The sequence below is a fragment of the Protopterus annectens genome, chromosome 5.part0 (genome assembly GCF_019279795.1).
Source record: "Protopterus annectens isolate FY-2018-M chromosome 5.part0, PAN1.0, whole genome shotgun sequence".
Taxonomy (NCBI): Eukaryota; Metazoa; Chordata; order Ceratodontiformes; family Protopteridae; genus Protopterus; species Protopterus annectens.
The window spans coordinates 1,491,850-1,512,355 of record NC_056735.1 but is presented as its reverse complement, the minus strand read 5'-3'; the positions used below and the strand labels follow the sequence as shown (position 1 = coordinate 1,512,355).

Sequence of the window (20,506 nt, the reverse complement as noted above, 5' to 3'; positions counted from 1 at the left end):
GGTGTCCTTAGATATAAAGAATGCCTACTTACATATTCAAGTACTCCTTTTCAGGAAATTCCTTTGTTTCTCAGTGGGTTCTGTGCATTTATAGTTCTGGCCTTTGCCATTTGGTCTCTGTACGGCCACAAGAGTTTTCACAAAGTGTCTAGCCCCAGTCATTGCCTTTGCCAGAATGCAGGGGATCCAACTCATCCCCTACCTGGACGATATCGTCATCCAGGCATCATCCCCACAGTTAGTCCAACAACATCTACACTTGACCATCTCCCTCTTGAAGTGCCTGTGGTTCACCGTAACCCTTCACAAATCCTCCCTGACACCCTCTCAAGATCATGTGTTATTAGGATGCAGGATTTTACCAGCACAAATTCCAGGAGATTCTCCCTCCCCAAGCCCTGTCAGCCAGGGAGTTTTTGAGGCTTCTGGGATTCATGGCCTCCACCATTCCCATGGTACCCTTAGCAAGGCTAATTTCTTTAATTTCTCCAAATCTCTTAGATTTCTAATACCTTGATGCGAATGGACCACAATCCTAAGTCAAAGTACGATTAAAGTGCATGAAATTAATATTGTTTCACTCTTTGATGTCAGCCAAAAGTGCTCTTCGCAGCACCCGCAATATGCCCAGTAATGACTCCTCCTGCAGTTTGAACGGACTTACATGTATTGGTAGCTTATTTAAATAAGATTGTAAACTTTTTTATAAGACCCATTGCTCTTACTACTGCTGGAACTATCCAGGTATCTTTCTTCCAAATTGCTGTAATTTCTGATTGCAAATCCTGATATTTTATGACTTTGTGTATCTCTGTACGCAGGGCACTGTAGTCACTGGGTGTGGCAATTTCAATGATCAATGGTACTTTTGTCTTCTTTCCCTGGAACACTACATCTGGTTTTCTAGCATCTATCTTTTGAACTGTTGGTAATGGGCTACACATGAGGAAATTCCAGTGGTACTTATGGACAATCGGGAAACAACACTTGCACCCTCTGGAGTTTATGGTACCCCTACTTCCCTGCCTTTCCATGGAACTAAATTGGTGGATTGCCCAGATCTCTGCCAACTCAGGTCTTCCCTTGCGACCCCTTCCCCCCCCAACCAGGATCTGTACACAGATGCTTCAGACTCAGATTGGGGCACATCTTAGGAGAATGGAGAGTGAGAGACACTTGGACCCTGGGCCAACAGAGGGAACATACCAATATCAAGGAGATGAGAGCTTTGATATTGGTCCTCCAAATCTTCAAGGATCAGATTCTACCAGGTGTGCTGAGATGGGACACAGACAAATACCACTGTGCTGTGGTACATCAACAAACAGGGGGAGTCCTACCTCCTATGCAGACTGGCTCTGCAGGTGTGGGAAATCGCCCAACAGAGACATGTAAACCTCTTAGCCTTCTACATACCTTCAGCAGAAAATGTGATGGCAGGTGCTCTAATCAAGCCCATGACTCAATCCCACAAATGGATGCTAAACAGGGATGTGTTCCTAGATTGGGTCCATCAATGGGGTATACCTCAAGTAGACCTTTTTGCCTCCCCCATGAACAGACAACTCCCAAACTTCTGCACCAGGATATCCTCTCCTAGGGCATGGAGGGTGGATGCTGATCCCTTCCCATGGAAGGGGATGTTATGCATTCCCCCCTTCCCTTGCTTGCAAAAAGTTCTGCTAAAGATTCAGAGAGAACAGCCTCAAATATTGTTGGTGATCCTCTTTTGGCCAAGGCAGCATTAGTTCCCCCTATTACATCTAACCAAGGGCAATCATTACAAGTTACCCCACTGGATGGACCTGCTCACACAGGAGATGGGAACTCTCATATACCCCCAAATGTCCACCCTGAACCTTACACTGTGGGTGATAAGGCATCGGTTCCCTTCAGACACCTTTACAAAGAGGACGTGCTTCAGGTTTTGCAGGAGGCCAGAAAAAACACTACCAGAAAATCCTATCTATGCAAGTGGAAAAGGTTTTCTGTTTGGTGTATAAAACAAAATATCCAACGACTGAATGTAGAACCTCCAGTGGTTTTGTCTTACCTGTGTGAACTGATGAATTCTGGCTTGTTATACTCTTCAGTTAAAGCACATCAATCTGCCATCTCAGCATGTCTGCCTCCTCTCACCCCCCCAGCTTCCAGACTGGAAGTTGAGCGCTTTCTAAAGGGGGTACTACACATGAGACCTCCAAGGAAGCACCCCCCCCCTTGGGATCTTAATTTTGTATTGGAAAAGCTAATCTTACCGCCCTTTGATTCAGCCAAGGACTGCTCTCTCCAGCACTGCACATGAAAAACTATCGTCTTGGTGGCCATTACTTCAGCCAGACAGGTCTCCGAACTGCAAGCCCTCATGGCCTCTCTTACTTTCACAGTTTTCCACAAGGACAGGGTTTGTTTATGCACTAACCTGGATCAGGCCATCAATCTCCCTATCGTCTTCTCTTCACCTCAAACCTCTGCAGAAAGGATCCTTCACTCCATGGATGTACGTAGACAACTCAGATACTGTTTGGCCAAGACCAAATCCTTCCATAAATTTGATAGGCTGTTTGTCTCCTGTCACCCAAGAGTCCAGGGACACCCTGTTTCCAAGCAAACCATTTCCTCCTGGATCTCTAAAACTATTTAATTTTGCTACAGACGCTGTAAGTTGCACATAATTTACAGGTCCAGAACAGGATTTCCCAGGGCCATTCTTCATGGCTTTGTGGAAAATGTCTCAGTTCCTCCACCCAGGTCTTAATAGCATGAGCTTTTGCACTCTCCCTCATGTTATGGATACAGCAACATATGAATAGAAGGACACAGTATTGTGTAAAATCATAGCATAACTTTAGATATCCTTCTCTTCTATATGCTGCTGTGTAGTTTCCCACCCTGCCTTCCCCCTGATGCTTGCCTGACTCCTGAGTACCCATTCCATAGTCGCTGGTTTTCAACAGCATCCAGTTCTGAGGTAGGTGCTTGCTGACATCCGCTTTTCACACATACCTTTGCAGTGCAGCTAACTTTTGTAGAATGTCCGGACATACAAGTCAACCAGAGGCAGACTTCCTCATGTTGTGGATACAGCAGCATATAAGAGAGAAGGACATCTAAAGTTATGGTAAGATTTTACACAACTATACTTTGCTTTCTCCCTGAATTGTACAGTTCTGTTTTTAATTGCATTTTCTTCCAGTACATCTGATTCCTTGGACATTGTAGAAGATCAAGGATGACAGGCCAGAACCTTTGGCACATGTGGCAGTGCTTTTCCTTCCTGATAAGCCTAGTAAGGGAAGACCAAAAAACGCTCCCTCAGAGTATGGGCCTCTTGACCTAATGCACCTTAAGGCTAACAACTCGTGATTCTCTCTCTTATTCCAGCCAGACAGGTTTTCAGGGGACATGCTAAAGATGGAGTGACTGGGAGACCACATATAAAGATTCTCCCTTTGGTGCCATCCCAAGGGCTGTGATCCAAATATAGCTCAAGCCTCTCTGGTCTTGAATTACCTGTTAGACTGTTACAAAATGGGCCAATTTCATGCTTGTTTTAAGGTCCAGGATTCTTTTTATGCCAGTTTGCATTGTGTATGGTAGGCCTGTATCACCAATTGTTAAATTCAGCTTGTGCCACAGCAGCCACCATGGCATTCCTTGGGAAGGGGGTTGTAACCCAGTCCATTTTGGAATCAGCTGCTAAGTCTTCAGCCCCCACCTTCTCTAAGCACTGTAATTTGGATGTCTCATCCACAGCCAAGGCAAGGTTCTCCTCTGCCTTCTTTTGCAAAGTCTGCTGTTTAAGATGGTCTAATCAAAGCCAGCCACCCACTCATCAGATGTGGGAATCATCTCATTGATGAGGGCTACAACACTGAATAATATGAGGAATGTTGTGTCATTGTTTTAGGAATTTAGAGTAGTTAAGTCTACATGTTTTCTGTGCATTATCTGTTGCAGTCAATTTTTCCATCCTCTCTCCTTTATCCTGTGGAGTCTTGAGGCTGTGGTAGGTCCCACCTTTACTGTCTTGTCCCTCACCACCCCGCTCATCTTCTTACTAGGTCCATCTCCTTTCTTGAACCTTTATAACATTGTGGAGAAGGGAGAATGGGGGTATCTGGTGGACTTGCATATTAGGGAGCTGTCCTAACTGAAATCACTGTTGCAGCATTCATAATGGATGGATTTTCATCACTGATGTCTGGCCAAGATAAAAAAGCTTTACCTTCCTGAGGAAGTACATCAGATGTGTGACCTCAGTTTGTGCGTGTCTGGGTATAAAGGCTTACGAACACACGGAATCCCTCAGATCCTTGTATGGGAGAAGGTCACTGGTACGCAGATTGAAATGAGACAAGGCTATGAACTTCAGAGGCTAGTTCAGTCAGACTTCACTCCTGAAAAAAAAAAAAAAGCAAGCAAGCATGTGACGTCTCCTACACCTTCCATAGAAAAAGAATGGATGGACTTCTCTCAAGGCTTATTTAAAGTTGTCATGGCCCTGAAGCCTCATCCTTTTGTGACTCTGTTTAATCAAGCCACACCACAAAAGGACTCTCTAGACTCGTCCTTCTGTGAAGTGCATCCAGAGCCAGATTCTGATAATTCTCTGCATTACTCTTCGCAGCTTCACTCTCTCGAACTGGTCTCCTCAGAAGAAGGGGATTTCCTTTCTCCTGATTCTTCCCTGGAAGAGGTTTCCTGTAGAGAAACTATTCAGAACATGATGAGACAATTTGAATGTTAATCAAGGCAAATCTATGAGATACAAAATAAAATCAAGCACAAGAAAATCTTCACACAGATAGTCGTGCTCATACCAAACAGAAGAATGATTAACCACAAGATGTTGCTTAGGACACCACAGATAAAAATTTATTTCACAATAAAACATGAGCTTTCTAAATCGCAAGTTGTTTTCGCAAACGTGTCATCAATGTTTAAAATTGCTTTAAAAGCAATTTAAATAGTCAAAACATAAAGGTGTGAAAGACATAAGAACATATGACATCACTAATTATTTAAACACGCAGTTTATTTAAAATGCATTTAAATATATAGCAAGACAAGAAATGGTAGCCATAAGTGGAGGAAGCAAACTTCATGTTCAATGAAGATGAATATGAATGCAGACAATATAAAGAATGTAGAGCATGGCTGTAATAAACCAATTAGTTTAATATACGAATGCAAACAACCAACAATAAAATGGACAAGCACTTTCACGCCATTAATGACGCTTACTCAGATCCTCTAATTCAACCATAAACTCAAAATGCTTTATAACTAAAACTAAACCAAGTAAATGAGTCAAAGTCACATGATGAGGAACCTCCACAAAAGCAGAAGATACAAAGTATCAAAACTACTGAGGAGGCGTGTCCTGAATACATACAAACAAATTTATAAAAACAACAAAGAAATATCTAAAATCTCTATATAAAAATTCCATTACTCAAAAATGCCCTGATGGGCAGCAGTAGGGAAGGAAAACCCACAGAAGAGGTGGAATTCAAGAGTGGTCGTTTTTCTGCGAACATCCGCTCCCAACACCAATAATTCTTCACCATTGTTGACTGTCAGTGACACAGTAAGACAAGTGGTATGTTCAAGTGAAGGTTCAATGGTCACTGCATCCAAACTGACCAGTGCATCACATGTAGTTGAGGTAGATCTAGCAGTCTCACTTGTTGCTGCTTTACTAACTGTAGTCAGTGAACTGGTTGTAGGTTTTGGCCATGAAAAAAACATTGCCTTTCCTAAAATCAAAAAGATCCCTCTGCAACTTCTTTTTCTGCATAGTCAGTCTATTCTCCTAGAGAGAGACAGGGTGTTTGTGAGCTCATCCAAGGCAGTTTGAAATGCTATTTTTTTAGACGCTGTCCCACTGGTAAGTCATATAAATTTACACATGTTTTGGTTTGGCCTAGAACGTTAATGTCATGACTACATTTTGTTTTTGCAAAAAAGTATCAAAATACTCTGTATAAAAAGGAAGTCTTTAAGTGGCTTTAAGCTGAAGTCGAGAAAGTGGCAACTTATTTGGTCAAGTAGTAGAAATGATCTGACAGACACTAACCATTGGAAGATCACATAAGTCACAAACAAGTGATGTTAGAAGATGGGCCACCATCAAAAGCATATCCTAGGTTTGTAAGTGACTTGTCAACAAAATGCATGATATACCAGCATTCATCACTGATTTAATTTATGAAGGGGAGTAGCAGTGGTGTGTTAACAGGCTTCTCCTATGCAGTGGAAGTGGTAACCCAGGTTAGGTTGTCCTTTAGGATTGAACATGGACCAGGGTTTTGTGACTTTCTCTCCAGTCATACAGATTGCACAAAGTTTAATGCAAGTTTCGCTAATACAGTATGCACTTCTACCTCAAGAGAGCACTTATGGAAGAAGGGTCGGTTTTCGGCACTGTTTTCATAGGGGTTCTTGTATCCTTAGCGTTCCCGGAGCTTATAAAATCATTTGCTGAACAGAAAAGTTAACCTTCTGGTAAGTTATAGTAAGTGATCAAGCATGCACTTGGTACAAAACAGTGGAACATTTGCAGGGATGTTCCATCAGCTTCATGTGATGCGGAGCCCTCAAGAATAACTCAAGTGACCACATTGAGTTAAATGCTAAGGCCAAAGAAAGTGCCCTTACTCCAACTTTATCCTCTCTTCCCCCTTTGTCCTTTATTTTTGGGCTTGTTTTGGTCATTCTACTCATTTGAATAGCCATGGTACAGGGTTTGCCTGACTTATGGACTTCATTGATTCAGCAGGTAACAAATGCAGGTTGAAAATGTTTGTGTTTAGTTCTCTCAGAACATCCTGCAAGTTTTGACACCTCTTCTTATCATCATCTTGAAACTTGCTTGGAAGAAACCCTTGTATATTGCTAGACATAGATTGTGATGTCAACAGAAAGCACCCATTTTCAAGTGGCTGTGTCTTTACAGACTGAATTGTATAGAATTTAACTGTAGTTGCTTTTATTGTATGCACATGTGTGTGTGTACTTCATTGATGAGGCCCAAATTTAATATTTTTTTTGCGTTGTTTTTAACTCCATCCCTTTGCCATGCCAATTGGCCCTTTCCATCTTCTTTTCACTAAAGACAGAGAAAGAGAGTGTGTGAGAGAACAGAGAAGAGCCAGTACCTAGGCAGTCATTGAGGGTTGGTCTGATTAAGCCCAGACTCCCTCACGGTGCTGATTTACATCCAAGGAGTCCGCATGCAGTAGGTGTTTGCACTGTATGATGCACTTTTTTGTGATGTGATCTATTAATGCTGCTCTCCCTTACACTCGCACATCATGTGATCATCGCATTTCCACAGGGGTTCTGCAACAGAAATTGTCTGATGAGCATGTGCCGTCCCCCAGAGAGATGCAAGCAAGCTTAAGTTCTCTCATTCTTTCTCCTCCACACCTTTTCCGGCAGATTCCCAATCCAGTAATCTAACTCTGGTCACCTTGGTTGTGGTCAAACCTTGATCCTTTTATGCCAATGGATATGGCTAGATTAGTAATTATTTTTTTGACACAACACAGTATATTCTCCTGTCACCAAGCTTGTTTGTTAAACCTACTTTACCAGCAATGCCAGCAGGTATCTTTTTCTTGCATCAATAGACAGACCATTATAATGTGATTTTAATCAGGTCACTTTCTTTCTTAATCGAAATGGAATGGGTAGGACATCTGTCTCAGAGTACAACTTATATCCATTAAAATATTTGAAGAAATATAACTAAAGAAATACATGTATGTTAGTTATTTATATTTATTAAAGAGTAGTTTTCTTAACTGAGAATTTTGAGCTTTTTTGCACCTTTTCTTTCAATGTCAAGTACTATATTCTCTGTAACCACTTTTGTATGTAGGTGCAGAAGGACTCAGGGTAGAGTTTGATCGGCAGTGTTCCACCGAGCGACGCCATGACCCACTGACTGTAATGGATGGAGCAAATAGGATAGTTTCTGTTCGATCAGGTAAATCAAGGAAAGCTTATATTTTGTTGCTTTCTTTACTAACAGAAGTTAACTTGTCTGTAAACAGGTATTTTGAAAGTGTTACATGGTGTGTAATCTAATTTTAACTTTTTAAAATTTTCCTGTGCAGGTTGAGCCTTTTAATACAAAACTGAATTATAATTCATTACCGTAGCAAAATAAAATTGAATTATAATTTGTTGCAGTACTTTCATTTTTTAATTGAAATACGATTACTAAGAATAATTTTAAATCTAGTTCTCATATATACACAACATGCTGACATATGTCATTGTATGCTTTTTTCAGTAAATTTGTGTAATCTTTATTTATAAGCATCATAAATTGTAAGCAGGTATAAACATGAATTCACATTGGCAGTTATTCTTTTGATGTTAATAGTCATTAAATAATTTCAGCAGACATTAACATATCACAGGAATACGAATACAACCAGAGGTCTATTTAACTTTGGAGTAACAGCACAGTGTGGAACACAATGCAGTGAATTTGTGTAATAATCCGTATAGATTGATGATTCATTCTGTTACAAAGGGAAATATAGCACCTCTATACATCATTGTAAGTCAGTTATACCTGTAATTTAACTTAGTACTGAGTTAACTAGAGTACAACTAAGATCACATATGCTAACAAGTATTTAGCCTATGTTAACTTGAAATAAGATTAAATACTTTAAAGCAAAAGAAGATAGGTGACACATTTGGTAAAACAATGAAACATTTCCAGTACAGACAAACTCATGCATGCTCCCTGCATGATATATGTAAAATTAGATTAACTTAAGCAAGTAGGTATGTACCACTAGAAACGTGTTCTGTTATTATGATTATTATTGATAACATGACTATTATGCTGGCTAAGAATCCTGAGCAAGCAATGACAAAGTTGGGAGCCATTTCTGCTCATATAGAACATTCTTATGTTTCCTGTTAGCTTTGTCAGTCTCTGCCTTGTATATTCCCTGGAAGATTTGTCAACATTCATGCATGGATGGAGTTTCTGTGGACCTCCATTGCCTTGTAATGGCCTTTTTGGCTGCCAAGAAAATAGTAAGAAATACTGTGTTTGAGCCTAATACATCTTTAGCATAGCCATATGATACCAATTCAAGAGTCTTAATTTAAGATGGAAAAATGGGTTTAATTTCAACTTCCAAAACAACTTTTGTTTATGGGGGCAGTCTTGTATGGTATTTAACTCCATGTGGCAACATACTTCTCCTGCTTGCATCTCCAGAAGCTGGACACAGGTGTCAAAAAGCAACTAGGTATAATATCCAAGGTCAAGAATATCATATGGAGACACTTCCATGTAAAAAGCCCCCATTTTGGAGAGGAAGTAAACATGAACAGGAATTCATAATGTTAAATAATTATCTGGAATATCCTTACCAGTCTCCTCATGATAAAGACACTGAAAGTCTAATGCAGGGCTATATTGAGCCCTAATCAAAATTTGTGATAGATTTTAAACATTAAACCTGCACAGGAGATTAGATTTACAGATGAATGCTACCAACTGCAACAAGGGAAGAGTTGGCAACATTTCATTTCCCATTAAAATGAAGCGAGTCCCTTTAACGGAGAAGTTATTTGGTAAAAGTAAATAGACTGGATCTCTGGAATACCATACTCCAGCATAAGGTTTGGAACAGATGGGAGCAAAGGTTAAGATACAATTGCCATGTGTAAACAAGGTTTTTAGTGTACCAGTTATTCCATGGAACTGTTTTGCACTTTATTCTGAATCATGGATGTTTGCCTAAGGGTAGGTACATAAAGGCTGAAGAGGGTGTAGAATCTGTTTTGTAGAAAACTGAATGGGTGACTTTGTAGAATGTGTTTAAATACTGTGAGGTGCCTATTGAAGGGACATTGGCTTGAAGACCCGATGATGTTGAAAGTAGAAGCAAGAATGTCAGCCTGTAATCTAGTTGAACTATGAGAGGAGCTGGGGGTTTACAATTTGAGGAAACATCTTGCTCCATATTAATAATCCACATTGAATGTTAATGGATTTGATAGCGTTCCCTTAATAGCATGAAGGTAGAAGTCTGATAGGCTATCAACAGGCTCGGCGGCAGTATGCCTGCCACAGGTTTAGAAGGGTAATAATGAGCTAGAGCTCTCCTTACTGATGATGAGGCCCAAATACATTTTAACACCTTTCTATCTCCGCTTCTCAAGAGTGAGCTAGTGGTTGTCAGTGCTGAGGTTGGAAAATAAAAAAAAGAATATTGGGATAAAAATCACTTTTACTAGTGTTATTTTTAGCGCCATAAGCAGGCTGCAAGTACCTAATTGCTGAATTGTGCCATCTGATATACACTTAATAGATTGCACATTTAGATCTCTCTTTTCTTTCAGACTGGAGGCTAGACGCAGGCCAGGATACCTTAAGGAAGGAGGATTAAGTTTAAAGCCATGCCTGCTTATGATTGCTTTCTCAGAATACCACACTATTACCAATGTCGATTTAAGCAGGTTTACTTTATAGCCTGAGATATGAGACCTATTTTTCTGATAGCTGTCAAGTTGAAGTATAAAGTGCAGGAAGGAAAGTTAATCAACCTGTGAATAGGTTGTGTTTGACTTATTCTAACAATGTCAATGTAGTATGTGATATTGTTAAAAAGAATTGGCCTATTTTGTTGACTGATCCAAGTATTAGCCAGGTGCTGGGAACTAATCCGAGCTTTAGCTTCAAGAATAATAGAAACTTGAAACAAAGGTTATGTTACAAGCACCATAATATAAGTGAGAGGTTTAACTCACAGCGTAGATGTACCCACCCCTGTAGAACCTGTAAAGCTTGTGCCTATATATGGTCTGCTTGGAAGGTCAGACATCTACTAAATGATAAGCCTATCCAGTTTTCTTTCTATGCTGATTGTTCCCCAAGAAATACTGTTTATTTAGTCATTTATGTAGTGCATTTTCTGTAGGCAAGACTAATTGCATGTTAAAAGAAAAATTTTGGAACATCTCAATGACATACGTAACAGCAAATGCACGAATGCACTAGCTAAGCATGTAATTGATTATGATTCACAGCATAATTTTAAATTTTTAGCTTTGCAGAAAGTGAATGTCAGTTTGCTTGAAGGGGACATTAAAAATGAGACAGAATATGTTGAATTAAGATGAATTGTGGATTTCAAGGCATATTTTCCACCTGGCCTTAATAGCGCTGTGTCTTTAACACCTCTTTTGAAGAGAAGAGGTTTACCACATTAATTAATTAATTGTTTATGATGTATTCCTAAGCCTTGTTTTTATTGGTCAGTGCTTGTATTTAAATCCAGGATTTTTATCAGTTTGTATTTAGGTCTGAAGAAGAGGGTTACCTCGAAAGCGTTTACCTTTTTGTCATTTTATTTGTATTAAAGTGTTTTTATCTCCAGCCAAAGTGTCTTTTTTCAATTTATACAATTAAAATCACCTAAAAGAATCAAGCACCCTTTTATGTTGCATTGTATGTAATGAAGGCACTCCGTGGACATCTTTCTAGTCATGGTAGAATGAAAATAGAAACTAGTGTAAAAACCCTGTTATCAAATTTTAATGCAATTCCAGCAACTTCTCCCCCGCGATAGTGAAACTATCTAAAAGAGAAATGGACTTAGAATTATTTTTAATTAATATATCCATCCTTTACATTTACCCAAAAAAGGAGAAGTTGAATTAGCGAAACTGGAGCCCCAAGAAGTCAGTTTGCCATGCTACCTTTGTTATAGTTATGTCTTCTGAAGTGTTAATATATCTAGAGTGACACTTAATTCATGTGCACAGCTAGGTTCATTTGACAGGCGAATTAACTTAATTTATATTAATATTAAGTATCTTTGCAACACCAAAATATAAATAAACCAGTTTGAAACCCTGTCCTCTTACCTATACTGTCACTGCATCGCAAAAGTGCAAGAATTTAACTGCTTGGATCTATTTCTTATAATCGAAGGCTCAACTCAGCGAACCTATGTTTGTCAAGCCAAAAGCGGACATTCATTTACGTGAATGTTCACATTAGCGAATGTCTAAAACAGGGAATGGAATTAGTTGGCCAACATCAGAAAATTTTCCCTTGTCCCCCACTGTAGTGCGATCTCGGAGTTGGTATTTATAGGCCTGGGGTGGGGACGTGTAGACCTCCACCTTGGCGGGTTTGATGTACTGCGGTGTGTGTGATGATCATGATGTTGGTCAACTAATTCCATTCCCTGTTTTAGAAATTCGCTGATTTGAACGATAGCTCTTGTCAGCTCGACATATGGAGCTTCATGAAGTTGAAACTTTGATTATATGACATAGACCCAACTGCTGGATATGCAGTAGCTATAAAAACAGTTGACTTGTATAGTAGCTAACAACGCTAATAACATACAGTAAATGATAACAGGTTTGCTAACCAAAGAGCAGCCCAATAAGACTTTCTAGTAGATTCACAAGACTGGCTAAAATAGCAATATCCCCTTATAACTATATACAACAGATATGAATGCTTCCAAGGTTATAGGATAATACATACTCTTAAATTTGAATTCCATAAACTTTTGGAAGAAAAGGTGAATGCCCATACCAAAAGATCCACCAAGTCATAAACTTAGAGCTCTAGTTTGGATCCCTAGTCAAACAAGGAGATATGCAATGCAACAAGAGAAATTAACATAGTGAATAACAATTTCAGGATATCGATATATTTTACTACAGTTATAACAGTCCTTGAATAATAGTTTGTTGCATCAATGCCCTATATACAGGGGCACTTAAATTAGGTAATGAATGCTTCAGTGTTTAAATCAACTGGATCTGGAGGGAGTTTGGACCATTTAAGATCCGGAGATGCTGGCCTATTACTAGTGATCACATGACCTCTCTTTGAAGTTGCTGGAAGCCAGTTCATTCCCTCTCGGATTATGATGTTTGCCTGCTTCTTTATGTATGAACTGCATTGTCAAAATGAGAAAATACCTGTGGACCACTGGCAAACTATAATCTTCATATGAGTAGGGTAGAGCAGAGTTGATTTCAGTCCTTTTCATTTAAGCAGTCTCAACAGGGGATACCATATGTTGTGCTTTTCTAGTACCTGCTTCGAATGATCATTGTCAAACCTCATCCTTCTACCCAGGTAAGTAATATCATTCTTTACCGTAGCAGCTTATCAAACCTTCTCTTTCTGCTGATATGAAAGGAAGTACACAATCACTTCTCTCAGCAGTGCACCTGGCTGTGGTGTGGGAAGTAATGATTAGTGCACTCTTTCCAACATCAACTTGGTAGAAATTTTTAATCTCGATATGCCAGTTATCCAAGCATGCATGAAGCACAACATATCTCTTTGCTCATTTCCTTCTTGGATACCCAGGAGCAGGATATTGTTTCTACAGCCTATTTTCTCTTGATTATCAATGTGATCATTCAGTACCTAAGTAAAATCTAAAAGAAGGGGAATATAATGTTCCATTTCTTCCAGCCATGCTGATAAGTCTTGTGTGGTCTGTTCAAGAGTGCTTACATGCTCCTTTACCCTTGGACCATGGATTTAATTTCCTTGATTTGATTCTATAATGAGGATTGAAAAGTATCCATGGAAACTTGAAGCTTCTATATAGCAATTGTTAGATGTGTAATTCTGGCAGCAGGTAATCCAGACAATTGATACAGCGCTGATGCAGCTGATGCCTCCTCTACAGCAAGAGTTGGTGACATCATGGAAGAAGCAGCCATGCCTGGTAGTTGCTCAAGCAGTATATCCTTCCAGAGCATTTCCAAACTGATTTTAGCTTTAGCTGTTTATAAGCTGATGAGGCTTATAAACAGTGAAAATAAACAAGTTCTGAATTAATTTCAGCTATAATATCATGGCACTTACAAATTTAGTGGGTGGTGGGCTGGAGTTCTGAGTAAACATGGCTACATGCCTTGAAGCTAGAACGGTTAGCTTGAATTTGTATAATCTTTTATGGTGTCATCCTACAGTGTCTGCATATCCTCCTGTACTGTTTTCATACAGTATGTAAGTGACCTGTTTGTATCTTTACCTTATTTTTTAGGACCTATAGATTAGCCATCATCCACTAGATACTATTCACATAGATGACATTGCCAGCAGTTCCTCTCAGGATGGGCCGAACATCATCTCCGTCCTGAATAGCCTGCGGCATTCATTGAAATCAGCTAAGGCATAATAATAAGTAATAGGACAAGTAGCCTGTCTCCCTTTTTAATTTGTTCTTATCACTGCAATTAGAGTTCATTCTTTTATTTTTCTACCGAGGTCTGAGCATGATCGCTTTTTTTTTGTTTGTTTTTCTCTTCAGACTTTGCCAGTGTTGTTTTTGTCTTTTGAATTCATTATAATCATCTCATATCTTTACTTTTCTATTGTTTCTTTGATCAGGAAGTAGCCGTATGAGTAGCCATGTTAGAGTATAGTCTGTAAGCACTAACAATGTACATGGTTATCACTTTGGGCACCTTTTCACCACAGAAAAGCTGTCCTGATCCTTGTAAAATACATAGATTGGACACATTCAGGGACCTCCTCCTTCTACTCAGAGAAGAAACGTTGTTTTATTCCTCTGCAACAGAAAGCAGCCTTCCAGGGATAGGTAGGTCATATTCTGCAGTCCTGCCTTGGTTCACCTGATGGCTTCATCCAGCCCTGCTTTATGAAGTGAACTGTTGTTGAAACAATGGTCATTTGGATTTTGTTAGGAGTTATCTGGTCATGTTTGGAGCATGCTTAGGAACTGGGAATCTCTTCTTGAGGTTGACTCTTATGCCTGAACAGGGTAGCAGAGGGCAGCAGACTGTGTTCAGGGAGGGTCCATTTGCTCTTCCTGTGCCAGGGTTTACATCACGTGGCTTAGACATCAGACAAATTGTTAAAGTTTTGGGCCTTAGAAATGAAGTACCCGCTGAAGCAAAGCGCAAGGAAACAAGGTTCAGTCTGGGTGCAGCTGAAGCCTGTAACACAAGGAGATAAACTAATAACACACAAATACGTGCACCAAGCATGCACACACTTTTCTCTCATGTGGCCAGAACAGTGCTCAAGCTTGGGGAATAGTTGCCTTATACATATATTATTAAATTAAAATATGCTCATTACTTCTTTTCCTCTAAGATGTATAATGATTGCAATGAGATTTTTTTTTGTACTTTGCTCAAATTCCATACCAGGAGGACAGGTTCATTATTATTTGTGGATGACTTGCGTACATTGAGGTGTCTTTTGGTACAGTAAACAAAAGAAGCCTGATTGATGTTTAACATTAAACAGTTTCTCCTGTTGTAAGAATTTGAACATTGAGCAGATTCGAGATGAGATATGTATAATTACATAAACAAGTCACAAGCTGGGTTGCAGCCAGGTCATCGCTATCTGATGTTTTAATTCACAAAAATCTAGAATCCTATTTAGTTTTATTTTGTTTTGCATTACAGTAATTTGATTTACTACAGGAATATATCCATTCAGTTTTCTCAGCTGAATTTTGTAAAGTAAAAGGGAAGTAAGGGGTAACGCAATCATCACAACAGATCTGTATAGAACCACAAAATCCTGCTGACAAGAAGGAACTTTAAAGGGTTAACTATTTTATGTGAGCTCTCTACTGCAGGGATGTAGTTAGAAATTTCTGTATTGTTTTCTCAAACTCTTATTTAACATTTGTTTACCTGGAGAGTCCAACTGGGACAGAGCCCCTTTTCATTGGAGGCCCAGGGAGAAATGCTGCAGACGGATGTGTTTGGAATGTTGGAGGAAACTAGAGCACCTGGAAGAAACCCATGCAAATGCAGGGAGGACATGCAGACTCCGCACAGAAGGCGCCCCAGCCAAGAGTCAAACCGTAGAACTTCTTGCTGTGAGGCAAAAATGTTAACCATTGCACCGGCACCCCATTTGGCATTTAAAAAGATGTAGAAACTTCTCAAAATATTACCCCCAAGTACCTAAACATATGTGCATTACTTTTTGTTCTCTCTATTAAATATACTGTTTTGCAAACCTGTTGTTTGAGACACCAGTTTAGACAGTTGAAGACATATGTTGTGAAAAGTAACAATGTTCCTAAGTGATGCTTAGAAAAATATACTCAAAGTACGAAAAGTATGCCTTTTACACCCTTCATCTGCTGTATTATATCAGTGTTATGTATAATTTGGATAAAATCATATCTGTGCCAATATGCATAATACTATATTATATTTGTTTAAACAAAAGTTTTTTGTAATATTTTATTAATATTATTTTTTAATATTTCAAAGAATGCTGCTTTAATAATGTCATATTATATTCAAGCAGCAGCATTGATAGAAAATGTGTCAGTTTTTATTTTACTTTATTTTATGGTGTAAAACTACCATGAAGTGTGGTTTATGCTTTGTGTAAAATCACAGCAATGTGAATTGTAAGATACATTTTGTAATACAGACTTCTACAGAGTTTGATGTGTATCCTACTATATTTAAAAGTTTGTTATGACATTATAAAGCCTGTCTTAAGGTCAAGAGGACAATGTCCATCACCAAGAAAAATTGCAAAGTTATCATGAACAGAGGAAAGACAACACCTAAGCTCTTACTGTAAACAGAATACTCTTTTGGTTAAAGCTTTTAGAAATGTTTTTTACTTTGCTAACCTAAAAATATATCAAATTGATTTTTCTGTAGGTTTCTGTGAGTCAGTCAAGGCAATCGCATAAGCCTTGTTTAATTAGTCTGTTTTGCTGACTATTAAATGAATGCTTTTTGATTGACCCTGTGGTGCCTCACTTGTCTTATATTTATGCTAAAATTAATGTCTTAGTTTCTCTGTGAGGTAGCTATCTGCTACAGCTTCCTTTTACACAAATGTTTAATGCCTAATGGGAGTGCACCTAAAGGATGTGAAACACATGCTAGCCTGATACAGGACATTTCCTTTCCAAACTGCTTTTCCCAGCTTATGAGCCAACACCCAGTCACTTGTCTTTTGACTCCTGGTTATGGCCTGTCATACACTCATTCCACAGAAGTACATACCTGTGAGTAGTGGGGTCATGGTATTACCTTTCCTTACAGGTATTATGAGAGGATCTGGAGTGTCTTAAAGTCTCTCTCATAGAGATGGATATGGATAATCTGACCAGTCCCTTCTTATCTCTACCAGATGTCTCTTCCCCCTTAGGAGATGCCTTCAGACTTATGTGGAACAGCTTTTACTGGCCTTAGGAATTATAAGGCAGGCAAGTCAAGAGACCATTTTTTTAGCCACCCTTGGGATGTACATTGCACTTTTAGAAGGGCAAAGCAGATCAGGTCAGTCATCAAGATTTGTCTTGAAAAATGCAAAGATGTCACTCTGTTTTACATTAAGGGCAATTTGTTTCAGAGTTGGGTAAACATTGAGTAGTATGCCTGCCACTCTGCTGTGGAGTATTTATATGGAAGCATTCATGGGCCTCTTCCTCATCTTTATGAGGGAGATTTAAATCCTCAGACATATGGAGCTGTTTGTCTTGCAGCTATGGAGCAGATCAAGGTGGCCCTTAACATGGAATGGAAAACATAGATCTCCGTTTAGAAGTCTATATGGCAGACTGAGTATAGTGTCACGGCATCAAGCCCATCTTAGTAGCCCAGGGTCTTTAGTCCACTTATCTTTTTGTTAGGAACCTTTGGGGTCTTTCTAGTTGTGTGATGTCTAAATAGGTACATGTTGAAGGGGGCATTGAACTCTTTAACTGGTCTAATCAGAACATGGGGGTATTGTAGACTCTAATTGGCCTAATCAGTACAGAGTACAGTGGGACAATTTATTTTGACCTGGATGATATGCATTTAGATAATCAGTTCTGTTAGATGAAAGGATGTCCTGACTACATGGTGGTCAGAGGAGAAAGGATTGTATTCTTTTTTTTTTTTTTTTTTTTTTTTTAAAATAAAAACAGCATAATAAACTTCTCTGTATGGAAGATTTTCAATCCATATATAGAGTTAATCACTGTATATTAGTCCGATAGTGAACTTAAACTCGTCCTGAGTCAAAAAATAATAAAAAAATATATAATTTGAAAAAATTTTACAGAATTACTAAGTATTCATAAGTAATCCAAGCAGGGTAAACAGACTGTTTCCATTTGAAAATCCTTTATTAAGTATACAGACAGGCAATCCAAGTAAAACAAAAATAACAGAATAATAATTTCTTCACAGGCCTGCTAACTATATATATATATATACTTTTTATCAGGCAAGGGAGTGGTTTATTGTGTTGTAAAACACAGTGTATTCGTATACATGTTAAATTCATATCCCTTCCCCCATCAGTGTGACATTCGAGCTGGTCCTGCCCTACGTAGTAGCTGGCATAATAATATAACCATTATGTAATTAAAAAAATAAATATGATGTGGTACATCTTATTTAACCAGATTATTAAGTCTGTGATTTTATTCAAGACAATATACTACATGACTGGAAATATTAGACCATTTGGCAATCTAAAAATATATATAAATAAATAAATATACATGCATATACTAATAAAACAGCAAAATATTAGGCAGACAAGTCTTCAACTGCAAAACGTAGCCAAATAGCAAATCAACAGAAAACAAAACGGTCTCCAAACGTTGTTCTGTCTTTCGGCTTTTTCCCGGTTAGGGGTCGCCACAGCGGAACTCCGGTCCGTTAATGATTGGCAGTAGATTTTTATGTACTGAGTTGCTGGCTCTGACATACAACCTTCAACGAAGGTACACCCATTCACGCATGTCTCCACACACAAGACGCTCTAGCTGAGAATCGAACAGGACAATGTCTTACTGTGAGGTGACAACGCTACCACAGCACAACAGTCTCCAAATGTTCGGCTCCAAAATCATGTACTTTAATTAAAACAAAAATTAAAACAAGACCGGTAAGCGCTTTCCCCACTTAAATCGGTGGCTTCTTCAGACCATTAAGCACAAACACTTTTTAAAAACATTTAAATAACTTTTTACTCACTTTACATAAATCATTCCCACCTCTTGTTGCTCGAGTCTATGCATCTACATTCTAACTGGCGCATGCTCATTAAAACTAACACGTCATCACCACAAAATTCAAAATCTTTTAAAGATACAGTATCCATAACTGTGTGCATAGACTTTTTAGCTCTTCTAAAACTTATATAGCAAATCACAGTACATTTGATGTCAAATTTTTGTACATTAAGACTTATAGTAACATTTTAAAACTTGTTAAAATATACTGCCCATCATAGTATTGACAGAGCTTACATAGAGAAACTGCATAGTCCTTCATTATGGCCATTAATTGCTTTTGGTCTTTACCCTTCCATTTACATATATTCCTCACATGCTGAGTATCAATAACCAGTATGTACGATCCTACTATAATATTAGATCGTATTCCTATGGTAGCATAAAATGGGTACTACCTCAAACGGTACATACATCGGCAGCCAATTCATCTGTGCGGTTCCTCTTATACAAATTCTTTAATTCGATTACAGTGCTGATTTTAGTTATACTGAATGCAGCATGTTCCACTGCCCTTATTTTACCCTATAACGATGTATTCATCTGTTATAAAAGCTACTCATACTTCAGTATGCTTTGTCACATTTAATATTTCATCCTGCCACTGTGTCTCATCACAAAACATATAAGGCTTCACCACAGGCTCACTTCTTTGTGTTATAATCAGTCCTAATGTTACTATCTAAAATTTTTTATAGATCTTATCCTATATACACAAATGTGAACTAACGTATACTGCTCATCGTATGCTGTTAAACTCCCAGCAACGTACTCTATTTATAAAAATTAAGGATTTTTTACTTATTTATTTATTCAGCGGCATATCGGCAATTACTTAAATTCATGTACTCATAACCGCTCTCACGCCACTAACCTTCTTGCTCTTGTACAAAAATGCATCCTTACAAAAACTACTCGCCCTTTCATATCTCATTCCATGTTCCTTCTTTCTTAACCTCTGTGTATATCGGATATAGCATATATCTAAGCCAGCTGTATTAATCCAGAAATATCTTATACATATCTTATAACTGCAGATAATAAACAAACATATATATCCAAAAGTATATTCAACCATACCTACTACATAGATTTTTTAAAGTTATATAGGAAAATGTATAAAAAGATACAAATGCCAAATATATGAACTGAAAGACTTGCATAAGCTTAAATTATAAAAGGGGGCTGGTGCAGTGTCTCCACGTGAACTAATATATCTACATGTAAACTAATATAAATACAGTACTAGTAGGGTCTTTATACAGATAAAATATATACGAGACCCACATTTTCAGGCACATAATAGCAAATCCAATCATCCTTAGATCATATGTATCGATCTGTTTTTTTATTTATTATTTCTAATGCCTCTAGATTCTAGGGCTGGTTTAACTGAAACTCTACTATTCAGCCTATATCCTTTATGTGCCCTAAGTGTGACTATCATT

The 20,506-nt window shown here is 38.4% G+C and overlaps 1 protein-coding gene across 1 annotated transcript in view; it reads left to right on the top strand.

The window, feature by feature from the left end:
- HERC2 (HECT and RLD domain containing E3 ubiquitin protein ligase 2) overlaps positions 1 to 20,506 on the top strand; it is a gene marked incomplete in the record, with an annotated part of 3,551,743 nt that overhangs the window by 2,957,947 nt on the left and 573,290 nt on the right. Inside the window, 1 exon segment of the mRNA XM_044072055.1 lies at positions 7,889 to 7,996. Coding sequence (XP_043927990.1) covers positions 7,889 to 7,996 — 108 coding nt within the window.